At 40.5% G+C, this 19,756-nt stretch overlaps 3 protein-coding genes across 4 annotated transcripts; 2 read left to right on the top strand and 1 right to left on the bottom strand.

The window, feature by feature from the left end:
• The first annotated feature begins 142 nt into the window (after positions 1–142).
• On the top strand, positions 143–12,583 carry LOC105426390 (uncharacterized). Its single transcript, XM_089079101.1, has 2 exons — positions 143–3,815; positions 4,154–12,583. Exon 1 carries the CDS (start codon positions 1,627–1,629, stop codon positions 2,479–2,481), a length of 855 nt encoding a protein of 284 aa, XP_088935227.1. The 5' UTR covers positions 143–1,626; the 3' UTR covers positions 2,482–3,815; positions 4,154–12,583.
• Positions 12,584–12,723: 140 nt separating this feature from the next.
• On the bottom strand, positions 12,724–15,129 carry LOC105426389 (RNA-binding region-containing protein 3). Its single transcript, XM_011637596.3, has 5 exons — positions 14,974–15,129; positions 14,138–14,614; positions 13,952–14,054; positions 13,266–13,878; positions 12,724–13,173 (listed from the first exon to the last, which is right to left on the bottom strand). Exons 1-5 carry the CDS (start codon positions 14,980–14,982, stop codon positions 13,014–13,016), a joined length of 1,362 nt encoding a protein of 453 aa, XP_011635898.2. The 5' UTR covers positions 14,983–15,129; the 3' UTR covers positions 12,724–13,013.
• Positions 15,130–15,643: 514 nt separating this feature from the next.
• Positions 15,644–19,021, top strand: LOC105426387 (uncharacterized). 2 transcript variants are annotated; one of them, XR_016139773.1, is made up of 6 exons: positions 15,644–15,930; positions 16,023–17,747; positions 17,844–18,029; positions 18,125–18,317; positions 18,400–18,512; positions 18,586–18,618. XR_016139773.1 is itself a non-coding variant. In XM_011637594.2 (6 exons), the coding sequence occupies exons 1-6, from the start codon at positions 15,868–15,870 to the stop codon at positions 18,639–18,641; spliced, it is 2,328 nt and encodes a 775-aa protein (XP_011635896.2). In that variant the 5' UTR covers positions 15,646–15,867; the 3' UTR covers positions 18,642–19,021. The 2 variants fall into 2 exon arrangements, 1 of the variants encoding a protein (XP_011635896.2); XM_011637594.2 differs by having other exon boundaries at positions 15,646–15,930; positions 18,125–18,309; positions 18,586–19,021.
• The last annotated feature ends 735 nt before the right edge of the window (positions 19,022–19,756 follow it).

Raw genomic sequence — 19,756 nt, 5'->3', positions numbered from 1 at the left:
TCATTTTTAACAACTTCAACAATTTATCTTATAAATACAAATTTTTAATCGACAACTTAATTATTATGCCGTAAAGTAAATTAAGATCAAAAGCAACAATGATTTACGTTAATAGTTTTTAAATAGTTTCCAAATTGCACATCTGTAGGTTTATCTCTTAATATAACCGTTAGTTTTCCCGACAGCCATTTTTACCCGCACGATATTTTGCGAGATAATAAAGGCTTGTCTCGTCATTCTGTCTTTTACATAAGTCGTATATTGCATTTGGAATGCAGATACTAAAACACATGATGACAGCAACATCACCAATCGCATAAATCACCAACCGCAAAAATAACTGTTATACTATCGAAACGAAGAAACCGATTCGAGCTGTGAATGATGAGTCTTTCTTTTTTTTCTTACCGAAAGAATTGTGGCGAGAAGTAAAATTGCGAAATATTAGACCGATTCTTCGAACATGGATAAATATTAACGGATGGTGAATGCATAGAATGTCGTCCTCCTATTAATTTAATATTCCGTAGCTCAGACAGCACAAAGTTCTTGAGTACTTAGCCAAAACTTTCCACCCACAGGTTTGAAGGACGCGTGCCAGTTAGTCTTTCCATTTATTCTTCTGTCAACTTCGCGTAAATTTATTTATATTATCGTACCTATCACACGCTTCGCCCAATTTTCGTTATTCGTATACATGAAACCTGCTACCTCTATATAATGGGCTCTTTATATAGTGACATAAACATTGTTCTTTCTGTTTTGGCATTCAATGAATAACAAGGATAAAATGATATTTGTGTCACTAAATAAGAATCATTAAATACATTTAAATACAATTAAATACATTTTTCGTCTCTTCGTGTTCCCCTCCTCCCCCCCCCGTCCGTAAAGACAAGAGGAACGTTGCATATTTAATTACTGCCGTGCGACATGCCCTTTCGCGAGGAACATATTTCATTACGAGTAAGTAAAACGTATATTACGACATGTAGATGTAGGTATTTGTTCATAATACGCTTCTTTCTCGCATGCATTTTTATGCATGAGGGAGCGGCCTCGAGAAGCAAATGAAAAAAAAAAAGAACAACAGCGAAACAGTTGCTCGAAGTATCGGATAAGCGAAACAGTTGCTCAAAGTATCAAATTGCAAAGTACATTTGAGTCCTCTCTGAGGTACCATTCGGTACGATACAAAGTTTTACCCCTGAATACGTAAGTTTTTAACTGCCTGGATTACATATATCTCTCGATAACTTCGTCAGTTCTTTTGAAACTTAAGCTTAATTTTTTACGTTACATCTCTTATGTCATTTTGCTTATTGCTTTATCGACATCTTGCGCGCTAATTGCTTGCGTAGTTCGCAATAACATGATTTTACCGATAGAATAATTCGACATTTTCTTTCGCGAGACTTTCGACCATCATGACAGTGAGTTTCTCGTTCGACATCGAACATGAATTATCAGAGAAAAAAGAAACAGAATACATAAGAAAGAAAAAAAAAAAGAGAAAAATCTTGCGATGCAGTGGAACGAGACGAGCATAGACGCGCGAGGGTAGAAATTCGCCGCAGATGTAATGGAATTGATTGTGCCAAGGGGTTGTCTTTGCGGTGTTACAGGATGCAGGCGGCGCTTAGCATCAAGCGTCAACGAGAGCGCCGGGATCAGCAGCGTCGCGCGCGCGATCGTCGTAATAGCGCGCAATCGAACGAAAGCGGCTTGACGTTGTCTAAAACCTCGATCGGATTGCTGGATCGTCATGGTAAACACAAAGACACGCAGAGCGAGACGTGCGCCGGCCAGGGTATGCTGGTGATCATCTCGACCGGGATACTATACATCGGCGTGATGTTCCTGATGCTAGGCGCCTTCCTGCTGATAGGCGGTCTAACGTGGGGCGATCTCTCCCAATGGGGTAAGAAGACGACCAGCAGCTGGTGGAACGCTCTGATCGTGGTCGGTCTCTTCGCGATCGTCACCGGCATCCTGCTTATTGCTCTGAACAGCGTGTTGACGAAGAAGGAGGAGAAACATCTCAAGAGATACATTCAGGGGCAGCTCATCAGGTCCCGGTCTGGTTATCAATTGAATCGAGACGTGAAGACCGGCGGTTTGATCACTCCCCAAGCTAGACAGGCGAGGCAGATGTCGGACACCTGCCTCGAGATCAAGGACAACGGCTCGCCGGGACGCAGCCCGCCGTCGCCGTACACGCCGCAGATCGTGATCAGCGATGACAATCAGTCGGCTGTTCAGACAAGCACGCAGTATCTGGAGCGGATCACCGAGGAGGAGATCGTCCGCGACCGCGTCGAGACCTCGATCGCCAATAGTCTCTGCCCGGGGTCGCCTCGACCGAGCGAGAAGTTGCTGCAAAACGCGATTCTCGAAGCAAAACAGGAATTAGCAACAAGTTCACCTGAAGAGCTAGTAAAATCGAGAAAGAGAGACGGAAGCGACGCGATGTGCGGATAACATGGGGAAGGTAAAAGCGGGCGATTTTTATTCAGAATACTTTCAACCGCGATACTTTTAGAGGAGTGAATTTATGCAAAATCAACGCCGGAATGTCGCATATGAGACGACTCAAATGCGATGCGCATTTTCGCAAGCTTACATCACGTTCTTCATATGGAGAACCATGTCTGTGTCGATGTCCGCGGAAAATATTTCAGCAAAAGCTGCGCGCAAGCCGCTGATTCTGCGAGTTATAATGTGGCATGCACTTGCAGATATAAACGAAGTTGGCAAGCGATGAGTCACGAGTGGTGAATGCAGCACAAAGTATGTAATTAGAATAGGGAAGTATTCGGGTCACGAAGCCAAATTAAAGTTAAAAAAGATTTTTATTTTTATAAAAATTATATCTACTATCATAATCGTATCAAGAACATACTTGATTCTTGAAATTTTAATTTTAAATTATAAAATTGCATGTTACATTATATTGATATAGTTTTAAGACTAGAAAATTATTTTGTAAATTAATATCCTCTCGATGTTTCTCATTAATTTATCAAATTAGATTATAAAATAGCAGTTTATTTTTTTACATTGAAATATCTTTTTTTGAAATTACGAGACCAGTCTTCCCATTTACTCTTCTTTCGCGTAAGTGTATTTATGTTAAGTGCGTATCACGCTTCGATCGACTCTCATTCCCACAGAGCATACTATATCTATATAATGATAAATACATTTTTTTATTTCTCGTGTTCTTTTCCTCTTTCCTCTCTCCATTTTAATTCATGTAAGGGCAAAGCATCGCGTCGCGTCATGCAGTTCTATGAAAAGTATTTAATTACTATCATGTAACGTGCTTTTTTTGCGAGAAATGTGCATGGCACATCACGCGTAAATAAAGCACGCATAACGACACATATATTCAGGCACTTATTTGTAATACGTCTTTCTCACACATACACACACACACACACACACACACACACACACACACACACACACACACACACCTTTTTACGCGTGAGGGAGTGGCTCGGAGAGGAAAATGAAAAAAGAATAAGTGAACAGTTGCTCGAAGTATCGGATTGCGAGGTACACGAGGTGAATCCTCCGAAATATCATTCGATATAACGCAATGTTGATAGCCTCACGCACATAAAAGTTTTTCTGTGTGCCGATCTCACACACACACACACACACACACACACACACACGCACACATCTTTCTCGACAGCTTCGTCACTTCTTTTCGCTTCTGAATTCCACGAGAAACGTCTGACTTTCTACATTACACTTCTGTCCGTGATCGTGAAAACTCGAAGATGAAAACGTCCAAGTCTGACATCGTATGTATTTCAAGAAAAATATGCTTCGCTCTATTTTTATTTTTTTAAAGTTGGGACGTAACAAGGCAGAATAATGTGTGTGTGTGTGTGTGTGTGTGTGTGTGTGTGTGTGTGTGTGTGTGTGTGTGTGTGTGTGTGTGTGTGTGTGTGTGTGTGTGTGTGTGTGTGTGTGTGTGTGTGTGTGTGTGTACATTTCTTATTATGTGTATATATTTCTCCCTTGTCCATAACTTTAAAAACATAAAAATATAGCGAACAAAATAAAAAAGATATATATATATTTTTTTTTACAAAGTGTTTCACTTATGGATTGCAATATTCGCAATATTCATTTCCAGCTCGGCTGACGATTAAACGACTATCCTACTCACTTCATCTGGAAACAGAAATAATTGCGAAGTTGTCTTTTCTTCGCGTATGAATTATGAATGCGTATTTACATCTCTAATGGCAATGAAGTCGAAATCGCGTGAAAGCGGGTTGACATGGTCTACGATCTCGACCGAATCATTGGATCACGGCAGGCATTACGAAGGCAGTCATGGCGAAACGCGCCTGGTCAAGCGTGTGATGATCATGATGGTGGTCATCTTGATTGTTGGTATGATGCTCATGGTGCTGGGTGTCATTCTGCTGGTAAGAGGTCTGATACGAGAAGACGACAAGGCAATCCGCGTCTGGTGGAATGATCTATTCATAATCGGCCTCTTGGCAATCCTCATCGGCGTCTTTCTGTTGGGCCTGAATGGCATAATCAGAGCAATGCTACCTCGAAGCATGTGTTCAGGGACAACTCGCCATGTCCCGATTCAGCCACCGAATGGAGTAAGAGGTGGAGACCAGCGAGTTGACCGTTCACCGCGCCAAACGAGCGAAGTAGATGAAGCGAGTGTCATTGGACAGAGTGTCATTCTCTTTGAGAATGACGAGATTGACCGTTCAGGCGTTGTATCTGGAACGGATCATCGAGGAGATCATCAGCGACCACGTCAAGATCTCAACCATCAACAGTTTCAGCACGGCGAGACCCGGAAGTTATCGCAAAATATGATTCTCGAAGCAAAACGGGAATTCGTAGCAAATTCAATAGTTCATTCGAAGTCCTCCTAGATGGCAAAATCGAGAGAGGAAGAGAGAGAGAGAGAGAGAGAGAAAGAGAGAGAGAGAGAGAGAGAGAGAGAGAGAGAGAGAGAGAGAGAGAGAGAGAGAGAGACGACATGATATGCGAATACACAGAGAAAACGCACGAGAATGAGTTTTCATTCAGAATTCCTCGCATCTTTCAATCATATTTTTAAGAGTGAATTTTAATACAAAATTGACGAATGTCGTGTATGAGACTCAATGTTATGTGCATTGGCAATCTTGTGTCATGTTTTTCACGTCGAGAATCGCACGCGTGGACGTCCGCGGAAAACGTTTTGGCAAAAGTCGCGCGATCCACTGATTCTATGAATTATAATGTCGCGACATGCACTTGCAAATGTAAATGAAGTCGGTAAGAGATGAATCGCGAATGGCGAACGCAAAGTAAAGTGTGCCGGACAAATATTGTCACGAAGCTATCACGAAATAGCCCAGGGCGAAGGATGATCTCGGGGAATCGATACGGAAAATTGTTGTCTTTCCATTACTTTAATGTTCTATCTTTAATGTTCTACTTATCCGGGTTCTATTCGCGTGTCAAATAATGTAGAGTACTTTGTTTCCTCAAAACTTCCCTCCACAACCCTTCTGAACTTGAAGGACGCGTACCAGACTTTCCATTTATTTTTCTGTCAACCTCACGTAGAAATATTAGTATTATTCGTGTCTTTACGCTTTATCTTTTACTCTTGTTACTCCACGGAGCCTACCATGTCTGCATAATGATAAATATATTTTTTTCCAACTCGTATTCTTTCCCCCCTCCCTCTCTCCCTTCCACCTCGCGCGTAGGGACAAGGCGTCGCATCATTGCGTCGTGTAATTCTACGAAGAGTATTTAATTATTGTCATGCGATGTCCTTTTGCGAGGAGTGTACGTAGCACATCACGCATAAATGTAGACATTTATCCATAATATGTCTTTCTCACGCACTTTTACACGTGAGGGAACGGCTCGAAGAGGAGAAAGAAAAAAAAGAAGAACAGTTGCTCGAAGTATCGGATTGCGAGATACACGCACGGGTCCGTAGTTTCATTCGGTACACTGCGAAATTTTGTTTCCATACATATAAAAGTTTTCCATCTGATGTCGAGCTTATACACATCTTAATGACACTTCGTCATCTCTTTTCGCTTCTGAGTTTCGGCCTGAACTTCCCGCGTTATACTTCTATCCATGATTGTGAATACTCGAAAGAAACGAAAGTGTCTAAATCTGACATCGTATCACGTAAAAAAAAAGTACGCTTCGCTATTTCTTCATGTTTCTTTTTGAAGTTGTGGACGTAACAAGAGAGGATATCATTTTACAACACCGTCCTCATTAAATGGAGTATTTCATTTTACGGTTTGCGCATTCGCGATATCCATCTTCATAGCTCGGAAGGCAATTAAATAACTATTCTACGCTTCGTCCTTGGAATAACTTGGAAGCGAAGTCGCCTTTTCTTCGCTAAATGATTCGTTTCGCGTATGATGAGTTACGTATACATCTCTAATGGCGATAAAGTCGAAATTTGATGAAAGCGGACTGACGTCGTTTACGATCTCGACCGAATTGCAGGATCATCACGGCAGACCCCACGAGGACATGCATAGCAGGGCGCGCGTGATCGGTCAGTGTGTGCCAATCATGATGGCGGTCATATCGATCGTCAGTGTGGTGCTTCTGATGCTAGGCGTCATTCTAATAGTGAGTGGTCTGCTGCGAGGCGACCACAGGTCAACCCGCGTCTGGTGGAACAACCTGTTCACGATCGGTCTCTTGACATTCCTCGCCGGCGTCTTTTTGACGGCTCTAAATGGCGCGGTCAAAGGTGTGCTACCTCGAAGATTATATTCAAAGGCAACTCGCCAGATCCCGATCCAACGGATTGGAGCAAAACGTGGAGAACGGCGGCTTGATCACTCTTCAGAGCAAACGCAGGGCGAAGCAAATGATGTGTCCAATGTCGTTGGACACTTGCCTTGAGATCAAGGAAAAAATAGGCGAAATCTATTCAGATGTTGCGACCTGTAACAGATCGTCGGGAGGAGGATATCATCAACAACAGCGTCAAGACCTTGACCACCAATAGCTTTTGACTGAGTTCGCCTAGCGAAACTTGAAAGTTGCTGCAAATGCATCGTGCTTTCGTGTTTATCTCACAGAGCCTACTATATCTGCATAACGATAAATACATTTTTTTCCTTCTCGTGTTTCTTTCCCTCCTCTCTTTCGCCCTTCTACCTCGCCGCGTCGAGTCGTGCCGTTCTATGAAGAGTATTACATGCCATGCGACGTGTCCTTTTGCAAGGAATGCGCATGACATATCAGGCTTAAATATAGAACGACATATAAATATAGCCTCTTATTCATAATCCTTTCTCACACACTTTTACGCGTGAGGGAGCGATTCGTAGAGGAGGAATGAAGAAAAAGAAAGAAAGGGTGAAACAGTTGGTCGAAGTATCGATATTGTGAGGTACACGCACGGATCTTCCGAAGTATCCATTCAAGATACTATGCGAAGTTTTGCTACGCTTCACTATTTTCTTATTTAAAGACGTTATGGATGTAACAAAAAAGAGTATGATTTTATAAAGCTATCTTCGTTAAGTGGAGTGTTTTATTTTATGGATTGTGCACTCGCAAGATATCCCATCTTTATAGATGGCGATTAAGTGATTTTCTCTGCTTCATTCTGGGAATAGGAATAATTGCGAAGTTTTTTTCTGCTGATAAAATCGAAATCGGATGAAAGCGAGTTGACGTCGTCTACGATCTCGGCCGAATTACTGGACCATCACGATACCGCTAGGCATCACGGACAGCCGGCATCATGCACAATCTAGCGCGCGTGGCCTGCATATCTATGCTGATCACGTTGATGATCATCTTGATCATCGGTATAACACTCCTGATGCTGTTACTCTTTCTGCAGATAATGAGCCTGGTGCTAGAGAAATCCGACGGCTGGTGGTACATTCCGATCACAATCGGTCTCTTGGCAATCTTCACTGGCGTCTTCCTAGTGGTTCTGATACGCGTAAGAAAAATGCTATGCGAAAGGAATTTAGGGGCAATTCATGATCAAGTTCCGATCCAGCCACCGATTGAAGCGAGACGTGAAGATCAGTCGGTTGTCCATTCACTGCACCAAATGGGCGAAGCAGATGGGATAAATGTCATGTGTTGGATATTTGCCTTGAGATTAGGGAGAATGATGAAATTCAAGCGTTGTATCTGGATCACCAAAGAGGAGGTCATCAGTCACGTCGAAGTCTCGATCATCAATTTTTTCAGCCCAATGAGACCCGAGAGTTGCTGCAGAATGCGCAATACTGGAAGTAAAACGGGAACTCGCAACAGGTTCACGAGTTTGAAGATTTATTTAGAAAATTGAACAAAGGAAGAAAGGAATAACACACGATGAGGATAACGCGAAAGACGCGATCACGAATTTCGTGTAAAAACGCGCGAAAGAGTTTAGCTTTTATTCAAACTTTTTCACATTTTTCGACTGCAGTATTTTTGGGATCCATTTTCGTTAAATACCAAGGAATATGGCGTATGAAGAAATGACATGGACGCGATGAAATACGAAGAAGAGTGTGAGTGAGATGACGTTGATTGGAACTAAAGGGCATGAAAAGGCAGAATTCCCATGCGGATTAAGCAGCGAATTTTCCACGCTATAATGCTTTTTCTATTCGCGAAAGTTTTGACTTCGATATACATATATATTTTAGTTGATATTCTCTATTTGCGAAAATATAATTAATATCGAATTTCAGTCAGATAAAAATAATTGCAATTATCCGTCCAGCGATTGGCGTTGACAGTGGTGCTAAGCTAGTCGATAATTTATAATATACTATTTCTTTTTATGATATAATAAGCGAATAACGTCATGGCAATTTCCTCTTAATTGCATGAATATGAGCGTAAGTGTGTACGTATGTATATATATGTATATGTGTGTTTGCGCGTGTAATTTCTCAATCAGCAAACATTACGCGTGAAAAATGCCAAGTCGCCTTCGTTCGATATCTTTCAAATTAAATATCGCGATGTTTGGGTACTATCATTTCTGTGATCTTGAAAAGTAAAGTTAATTATCTTAACACGTCTCACATGTTAATGAATGAAATCACATTTCGTCAAAAATGTTCTTTCGCATGTATCGTGTGTGTGTGTGTGTGTGTGTGTGTGTGTGTGTGTGTGTGTGTGTGTGTGTGTGTGTGTATGTATGTGTGCTCTGTATAATTATTATATAATTATTACTTATATAATTATATAATTATATAAGTACTTATATAATTATATAATTACAACAGACTATTGCCCTGTTTTTTTTTATATAAGATTAGCCTTGATTCATGATGTCCTGAATCCCGCGTGCAAGATTTTCAGGAACATCCGATAAACTGGCCTCGAGTTAAACACAGTCCTGCAAAAGTATCTTTGGTTAAACTTTGATTTCTTCACTTATATCAATCAATGTCGCGTATTAGACGATTCAATGCGCATCTCCCGGAAAGCTTGCGTTCTTCACGTCAAGAATGCCGACACGGGCGTTCTTCACCGCCCGTGTCGGCATTCGCGGAAAACATTTTAGTAAAAGCTACTTATTCTGCCTCGCTTATCCTGTGTGAGTTATAATGTTGCATGCGGATATAAATGGAGTTGCAAGCAATGAATCGCAAATGGCGAACGCAACGCAAAGTGCATAAGTCGAATACCGGGGAGGGTTGCTCACGAAGCCATTAGGCGGGATAACGCGGGGCGAAGGATCTCGGGGGGGGGGGGAGGAGGAATGACACGGAAAACTGTCACATTCCCATTACTTTAATGTCCCGATCTTACCCGCGTGTCCTCGAATAACGTAGAGGTGCTTTGTCTCCTCAGAACTTCCCTCTACCTCCTTCTTTTTTCTTTTGAAGGACGCCCATAGTCTTCCCATATACTCTTCCATCCACAGAGCCTATCATATCTGAATATAATGATAAATACATTTTATTTTTCCTCCGTATTCTTTCCTTCCTGCTTCTTTCCCTTCCACCGCGCGCAAGACGTCGTGTCGCGTCGTTCTACGAAGAGCATTTAATTATTGCCATGCAACCGTGCCCCTTTTGCGAGGAACACGCATGGCACGCATTACGCTTAAATGTAGGCTGCACAACGACACGTAGAGATATATATATATATTTTACCTTTCTCGCACATGAGGGAGCGGCACGGAGAGGAAAATGAAAAGAAAGAACAACAGGTGAAACAGTTGCTCGAAATAGCGGATTGCGAAGTACGCACGGATCTTTCACATTATCGGTACAATGCGAACTTTTGTCCCCGCACATGTAAAAGTTTTCCACCGCCTGGAAAACCGATCACATATACATCTCTCTCGACTTCGTCACTTCTGAATTCCGTGAAAAACACTTGACTTTTTGCGTTACACTTTTGCTCATAATCGTGAAAACCCGAAGAGGACGAAAGTATCCAAGTGAGATCATATGTATCGTATCAAGAAAAATACGATACTCCTCTACTTCTTTATTTTCTTTTTTTTTAAAGTTAAGGACGTAACAAGAGAGAACGTACATACAATCATTTTACAAAGCTGTCTTCGTTAAGTGGAGTGTTATTTTTATAAATTGCACATATCCATCTTCATAGCTTGGATGGCAATTAAACGATTATCCAATGCTACTCTTCTTGTTGCAATAGGAATACTACAACTGCAAAGTTGCCTTTTCTTCGCTAAGTGATTCGTTTCGCGTATGAATTATGTACGCATGTGCATCTTTAATGACGATGAAGACGAAATTGAGTCACAACTGATTGATGTCGTCTGCGATCTCGACCGAATCATAGGATCATCATTGCAAGCATCAAGAAGGCATGCATGGCAGAACGCGCGTGGCCTGCCAATATGTGCTGACCACGGTGAGATACATATTGGCCATCGGTATGGTGATTCTAATAATGAGCATCACTTTACGGATAATCAGCCTGCTGAGAGGTAACTATAGGGCAACCTGGTGGTGGACTTCCAGCACCTGGTGGAATCACCTGTTCACGATCGGCTTCTTGGCAATCTTCATCGTTTTTCTGATAGCCCTGATAACCCTGAATGACATAGGAAACGAAATGCCATTTCGAAGAGAATCAAGGACAACTCACCAGGTCTCGCTTTCGATTGAAGCAAGATGTAGAGATCAGCCGGTTGACCATTCACAACACCAAACAAGCGAAACAAATAAGATAAGTGTCATCGAACACTTGCATTGAGATCAAGAAAAATGGCGAAATCGACGGTGTTGTGACTGAAAACGGATCACCGAGAAGATCATCAGCATCAGAAGATCTCGACCAACAACAACTCGAGTTCACCTAGCGAGTCTCGAGAGTTGCTGCAAAATGCGATTTTCGAAGCAAGACGGGAATCCGAAGGCGATTCACTTCATTCCAAGATTCTAAATGGCAGAATGGAGAGAGGAAGAAAGGAACGATACGGATAATAACAGAGAAAGCAAAAGTCGCGGTATGCGTTTATGGATAAAAATAAAATCGGCAAAATCGGCAATGATGAATCATGAGTGGCGAATGTAACGCACAGTGCCGGGGATTGTTGATCACGAAATCATTATGCGGAATAACCCGGGGCAAAGGATCTCAGAGAAAGAAGTGACACGCGAAGGATGGGATCATGAATTTTGTACGAAAACGCGCGGGAGAGTTTTCATCCAGAATCCATTTTCGCATTTTTTGAAATCAACTACAGCATTTTTAGGAAATCCATTTCCGCTAAATATCAAATAATGCTTATGAAGAAATGGCACTGATGTCTGTGACAATGAAATCGCGAAGAAGTGCGATACGAAGGAGAGTGTGAGCGAAGGAAGATGATGCCGATTGGAACTAACAGATGGAGAAAGGTGGAATTCCCGCATTGATTAAGCGACGAATTTTCCGCAACGTGCGCAACGGAATGCTTTTCGTATTCGCGAGCTAAAGTTTGATTTCGCTATGCATATATATTTTATTTGATATTCTCCATCTGCGAAAATATGATTAATATAAAGGCCGAATTCCAGCTAGGTATGCAAAAAGAATTGCAATTAGCGATTGTCGACAATGTTATTAAGCTAATCGATAATTTATAATATGTTATATTTCTTTTTATAATATAGTAAACGAACAACGTCATGTGCAATTTCCTCTTAATTGCGTAAGTATGCGTATGCGTGTGCGTGTGCGTGTGCGTGCGCGCAATTTTATTTCAATTAGCAAACATTACGCGCGAAGGAAAATGTCGAGTCATCTTCGTCATATTTTCAAAATTAAATATCGCTATGCTCGGGTACTACTACTTCAGTGATCCTAAAAAATAAAGTTAATCGTCTTAATCGTTTACATCTCAAATGTTAATAAATAAAATCGCATTTATTGAAAATGTTCTTTCGTGCGGTATCATCTATGCGCGTGCTTTGTATAAATTATATAATATCACTCTGTTTATTATACAAGACTGTTCTTGATCAAATATATAATGTCCTGAATTTCACATGCAAGATTCAGAAATATCCTATAAACTAGCTTCGAGTTAAACACCTGTTGTGCAAAGGTACCTCTGGTACTGGTAAAAAGTACCTTTGATTTCTTCATTTATGTCTCACGTTGTATATCTTATTAATTTAAGTAATTTTTATTCTTTTTTAGATAAATGTGGAAGGAAGGTGGATTATTAGATAAATCGCAACAAGAAACATTTAAAGATTCGCGTCTAAACATATATATTGCTTTTTAAAAATAAATCATTATCAAAGTTTATCACATTCTAAATAATTAAACATTTGTCCAAGTGAAATATAACACATACAAATTAGGTAGTTTTAATTTTCAATTGTTGAATAAAATTGCGTCAATAAAACTGCTTCGACTGTAATTTATAATCATTTATTCTAAAAGTATAATATTTTTTTAGTCAACAACAGTTAATTGTTGTTATGTCGTGATGTCGTGAATATGTCGTGAAATAAATTAAGTTCAAAGCAGCATGATATATATCAATTTTTAGCAGTTTTGGCAAATTGTACAACCATAGGCTTATCTTTTAAAATATATCCGTTAGTTTCCTCAAGAGCCATTTTTGCCTGTACAGTATTTTGTAAAGTAATAAAGGCTTGTCCCTTCATCCTACCCTCTTGCATAAGTCGTACATCGTAACTAGAATGCAGATATTAATAAACGCGTAATGAAAGTAACATATAAATCATCAAGTAAAAACCGAACTATTACAGTATTAGCAGAATACTCACTCATTCTCGGCGTCTTTCAAGCTAGTAATAACGTATCTTTGATAAATATAATGTAGATCGTTCATTTCCACTTGCTTTGCGAGATTTTTTATGTAGAGGCGGTTGGAAGGTTTGCCCGCGTGATAATTTTTGAACACAGGAAGTAGCCTCTGGTCGTTAGCGGAAATTTTATTAGCTGCCAATTCCTCAGAAGTTATAAACTTATTCTTTTGCGTTTCCACGGTCTCTCCGCTATCCTTCGCGTCCTCAGCAGTTTTATTAATTGGAAATATCAGGCCGAATCCGCCGTCTACAGTCACGATATTATCCTGATTAGCGGGCATTGCTTCCAATGATTTGTCCAGAGTCTTTAATTCAATCTTGAAATTTTTAGTCTCTCCGCGCTGAACGGACTCAAACATATCTTCTGGTTTGACTTTTTGCGTGGACGAAGGAGTTGCGATATTTTTGGCGGGATTCACAAATTTTGGTATCTTCAAACGTTTTGTAGATTGCTGTCGTTTCCTCTTAACAGGAATAATTTCTAGAGGTCGGACATTATCTTCCTCATCTGACTCCAACTCAGATTCCTCTTTCTCTGTCTCCTCTTCATTCTTGTGCTCGTAGAATATATCTGAATAGAAGAATGCTACATTAATTTAACTTCTCTCAATTGTTGCTTACATTGCTGAAATTATCAAAATTACCTTTGTACTTCTCCATGTTATATATTTCTCTGAGCATAGGAAATTCCGTTTCTAATTCTTCAAAGGGAGGAGGTAGATTCATCTTATTCATCAAATGCAACACCTACAAATATATGCGACAGCTGTAATGCTGTCACTTAAAATCCCAATAAAATGAAATCTTGTAACAAAAACCCAAAAATTTACCTGCGTATAAAAAGCTGGCTGAGTTAACAGCTGTATGGCTATTCTCATCAATGTGGTCCTTGTTGGCTTGATATACTTGTATCTTATATTTGGTGGAGGCAACTGACTGAACTCATAATTCATCGTCCAATTGTTTAATTTTCGCACAAATGTTTGGACAAGAGATTTACTAATAGTTTCTATTTTTGCATCGCTGCTTATTGGTGTCTTATGCTCAAAGCCTTTCTCCCCAAGCTCAGGTACAGATTTTTTAGCATACTCAATCGACAAATATTGTCCTTTGACATTTAACTGATGTAGACGCAGCAATGCCTCTGCCGCCAATTGTTGGGATGGGAATTTGGCAAAAGTGATAGTGTAAGTACTGGATGGCCGTATCGTCTTAGTGCTAGTCGCACCATATTTCTGTAATAATGCATCTCGCCGTTCATCAGAAAGTTCCGGAGGCAAATGAAGGATTCTCAAAGTATCGCACGGCTAGAAAATACATTAGAATACACATGATACATTAGAGTACCTAATCGAGAATTACAATCAATTTTTTTATTTAGAATTCTCACTGAATGAATTTGTCTTCAATCATTTCTTTAGGTTATATAGCACAAGTTCTCTAATTCCTAGTATTTATTTATTTTCAATTTCACGCTCTTTTTCAAAGATTCTTAATCAAAGTTTTATACTCTAAAATATAAGACTTTTTTTTTTAATTTCCGCAAGAAAACTCTCAAAAAATCAAAATTGATGGTTAGGTTAGGTTAGAGATATAATTCTGATTTGTAAGAATCAATAATATAGTTATTACGTATTAATAATGCCGTACAAAATATTATAATTACCGGAATCATTTCCAATGATATTCTTCGTTGCGTTTTCAGTAAAAGGCGTGATCTCTCCAGCTGTCATCAACGTGACAAAATATAAACAATCATGAATCGCGGAGCGAATGCTGCCTCGCTTACTGGCCATTTCCGGTTTGATTTTCGTACACCATACTCGATACAGGATCGTATAAATAAAAAAAGAGAAGGGTAGCAATAAAAAAAAAATTTTCTATGTTTTATGAAAGTTTTCCCTTTATTCATATTCTCTGAATTAAAATTACTTTAAACATCAAGAGTTGCATTCAACATCAGAGAATCAATCCATTAAAAAAGATTCGTCAAAAATAATTTTTTATCTCTTCCAATTATAATGTTATAAATTTTGCTTAAATTTTTTAATTTTTTTCAAGACTTGTTAATATTAAATTTGAGAAGAAATAAAAATTCTTCTTATTTTTGCATTAGAGCCCCGAAAACCTTCTTCACAATTCTGTTCAGACAAAAATATTAAAATATTTCTATCAACGATTAAAAAATTCATATCCACAGTTAAAAACGGGCCTAATTAAACTGTTACAAAAATAATTTTAATAATATTTTTTTCAATACCAGCGATTTTCTTCTACAGACCAAGGAGTACAATATAGCTAGATACGTCTTATTCGAACCGGAAGTAGTCATTTTCAAAACATGTCCGTGATCAGTTGGAGTCTCGGGACGCTAATGTTCCATGGAGTTTATCTCCTTGGTGATTATACATTGGATATTTGAATGATAAGTGGATAGCCTCGTGTGAAAATTTGAAAAGTGTGAAATCGTCAAAAAGAAACGTAAGGAATAGCGACGATTCATTTGTAGGCACAAGCGCTGGTTTACGCTGAAGCTTGGACTCGAAATCACACGTGAAACATGCAGCAGGAATTTTATACCTCCTGTCTCAAAATAAACGGAATACCTCTTCTCCCACCGCTAGTAAATATTCATTAACCGACACATTGTTATCTTTAGGATAGAGATAGATTAGGATAGATATGTGCTTTATATTGACATTACACTATTTTCAGATGACCGATACCATCAAAGAGGAAATGAGATGTTATAGGTCCCTAGCGGCCAAAGTGGAAGAAAATTTGAGGAACAGGCAGCTTGTTAAACGTACCATTCAAGATAAAGGTGTACAAGCTGACATAATAGAACCAATAGATAAATTAAAGAGTATTAGGTATAGCTCGGACAGTGACATATCCAGCCATGGTATTACCAGCGATACCAATACCAGTGACACGTACTCCAAAACAACTATTGTTGAACCAGTGTCAGAGGTTGCTAGAGAGATAAAAGATAATCATGATATCCAGTCCTCCATATCAGATCTACAACACTCGCAATTTCAAGTTTGTTTAACAGAAGATATTGTTAATGATTCAAAACCTGTAATGATCATGGCGGATCAAAATGAATGTATTACTATGACAGAAGCAACGACGCTGAATGAGGACGTGACGTTGTCAGAGAGTTGGAAGCCTGAAATACCCAGAACACTGGATATAGTTCCGATATCATTGAGTAATGATGAGGAAGATGTACTTTCCACAGAGGCTTCCAAGGAAACAGAAAATCCGCCTAAGTTGTCGCGTCAAGGTTCTTACGTATTAGATACACCCAGCCCTATGTTGCTCGCTCATATACATACAGAATTGACTCATGAAAATTATGTTCCCACACCTACCACTAACACATCACAACGAAAGCAATGGAACATTGCGCAACCTAAGGTAGAATGGGAAAACAAACAATTAATGGATATTGAAATTACAAGTAAATCAGATGACACAGCGAGAAGCAAACCAACTTTTCAGCATGGGGAGTCTAATGATACGACAGAGCCACATCAAGTAGATATATCTGCCGGTCGTACTGAAGCGGTAATCGTTGAAGAAGATGCGAGCAGATTAAATGTCACGCCAACGAAACATAATCGTAGATTTAGTACAGATCTTAAGAAGACAAGTTCCTTAGAAATATCAGAGAAAAGTAATGATGCTAGTTTATTAAATTTATCAAGTAGAGAGTCCACGGGAGAGTCCACGAATAGCCCTAAGATTCAGTTGTCTCGTACAGATGAGATGCGGCGTAAAATGGAAAGTATCAAAGCACATCCGATTATTAAAATGAAGTCTTCCCTCACACCTGATAAACTCTTGACAGTTTATAAAGAAATCGAGGAGTTGCACAAGAAGCAGATGATAGAATTGATATATCGCCAGCGAAAAGAACAGTCGTTGCTGCAAGCGGAATTCCAGAAGCAGCAGTTGCTTCTGTTAGCTGAGATGCGAAAGTGTGCCTCTGGAACGCCGCGTTCAGATGCAAAAGCGAAATCGGCAAGCGGTGAAGCGAGACAAGAATCGAACGCGAAACAAAAATCCCCTGGCAATGTACGCGCGGAAGCACAATGTAATATCAAATTACCGTTGACGAACCGAGTGATTGTGTGCCCATTAGATTATCTCCCCATGAAAAATTTATATCTGCTTAAACATCATAAATCCGTTGCCGCGGACAACTCCCCGAGGACTCTCGATTTTGATTTTGCGAGAAAAGTGAGTTTATGCGATACTACGTATAATAATAATAATAATAATATCAATAATAATGACGATAACAGCAATTACGAGTCGCGCGACCTTATTGTATATAAGAATTCCACTGTCAGTCGGCAATTATTTCCCTTAGATAGCAATACCACGCATGTACCGGTGTTAGACACTTCGGTATACCACGAGAAACACGTGAGTACAAGCTACAATTTTAATACTATAAATTGTTAACAATGCATTTCAATAATATTGTTATGAAAGATATTAAAGTTGATATTTTTCATACAGATACGAGCGGTGAACACCATCAACGCTTATACACGTGGTTACTTAGTTCGTAGATTGATGCGGACCGAACGCGTTGTCACGTTGAAGAAAGTATACAAGGAGGCGTTGCAATGTATGCTCAAGTTGCACGTTGATGCGCCCTTAAACTCGGCAGAGGTGGACTTTCTTCATCGTTTACAATTACAGGTAATTATTCGTTTCTTCGCTCAAACAATCATTTCGTTGCGTATAAGAGCGTACATAAGAGCGTGCTAAGAATAGAATGATTTAACGTTTTCAAGTGTGACGCAGCGTCGATGAATATAGTGGAATTGTTCGCCCAGTCCCCGCCGAAGAGAATGAAGGTGATCGCGCAGGATCGCGAAATTCGGCAGTCTCGAACGGAACGACCGCTCTCGGCTCGATCGTACTCGTTCGCCACGCAGAAGACCTTGGCCAGGAAGAACCTAAAGGAATTCGAGTCCACGTAATAGTGTAGCTCTTTTTTTCGTTTACACGTCGTAGACTTGCCTCTGCTTCGTATAACTATTAAAGACGTGCCTTCGTTATCATTTAGGATGGCAAAGTACCAGCGACCGTCGTCAGTCGTTAAAAGAAATCTCGTCAGGTCTAGGTGCCAAACTTGGACCTCGGATATGAGAGACAGACTCACGTCACCGAATACATTGCGTAAGCCGTTTACATATATTTTCCTTGATTTTCCCGTAATGGGCTATACTCGAATATTATTCTTGAATTGCAGATCAAGGTATCAGAAGAAGTACCAGCACGGGGGCCGTTCGAAAGCCGTGGCGATGACGGGATAGAGTGCCTTACGACGTTGATTAAGCTATTGGAAAGCGAAATCTCACGTACGAAGTACGATGTTATATTACTTGCAGCGCCTCGCGTTAGCTCTTCCTGCCTTCAAAACAAGCGCGTTAGTGCTTGGTTTTTCTGACGAATTTATTTTGTATTATTATCACATTTCTTGACTGATGCATTTATCTGTGATACAGTATATACAGCCAGCATATGTCGCTTCCTATTTTCGATTTAATAAAGCTGAAACGAAAGGATTTATTGCGCACAAAACAAAATATACAGGCAATAAATTGATTTTATTATCCGAAGATTAATTCCGCAGAGGGATTAATCTCTTTTTCCGTAATAAAGAACGCTGCTTTTTTACGTTGAAACGTGTGCTAATAATATTGGAAAGCTGTCGCATCATCCCTCGCGTCGTATTTCGAATCGTCGCGCGTAAAACATCCACGATGAACCCACCCTCGATGGGATCATCGATCTTGTTCGCTCGTTGCTCGACGGGGGGGATTTGGAGGAAGAAAAATCTCGCGATCTCGCGATCGCTTCGGCCGTTTTTCCTCGTTACGTTATATCCCTGATCTCGCTTCTGGATGATACATACTTGGGGGATTACAACATTTCGAACAAACAAACAAACGAACGAACGAAGGGATGGGAGGGTGGGCGGGCGGGCGGGCGACGGATGACTTGCGCCGTATCGAGTATTCTCGCCGGAGTTAAAGGCCCCTGCGGGCTTCCGTTTCGCCGTTCCGCAGAGCGCGGAATCCGAGTCTGCGCCATGCCTCGCAGAGGCGTGTCCTCTAGCTCGCACGCTCGTATTTAATACAACATAGAGGCAGCCTCTACTCGTCCACGGTCTCTCGCGGCGGAACAGCGGGTGCGCGCGCGAAAATTCACACTCCGAGGCAGGGAGGTACGCGAACGAGAGTAAACGAAGGGGAAAACCCGAGGAGGTAGCACCCGTGGCGAATCCATCATCGCCGGCGGCGTGTCGCGGGAAGAGCGCGTTTCCCCCGTGGAAGATGTAACGATTTCCGCGCGGCCCTCTCGCCGGAGGAAGGGGACAAGAGGAAACGGAGCCGCTGAAAGAGAGAGGAGGCGAGCAG

Source organism: Pogonomyrmex barbatus, unplaced genomic scaffold, assembly GCF_055798465.1.
Source record: "Pogonomyrmex barbatus isolate J1 unplaced genomic scaffold, ASM5579846v1 scaffold3, whole genome shotgun sequence".
Classification (NCBI taxonomy): Eukaryota; Metazoa; Arthropoda; class Insecta; order Hymenoptera; family Formicidae; genus Pogonomyrmex; species Pogonomyrmex barbatus.
The sequence above is the reverse complement of the archived record's forward strand: the minus strand, read 5'-3'. Positions and strand labels throughout refer to the sequence as shown.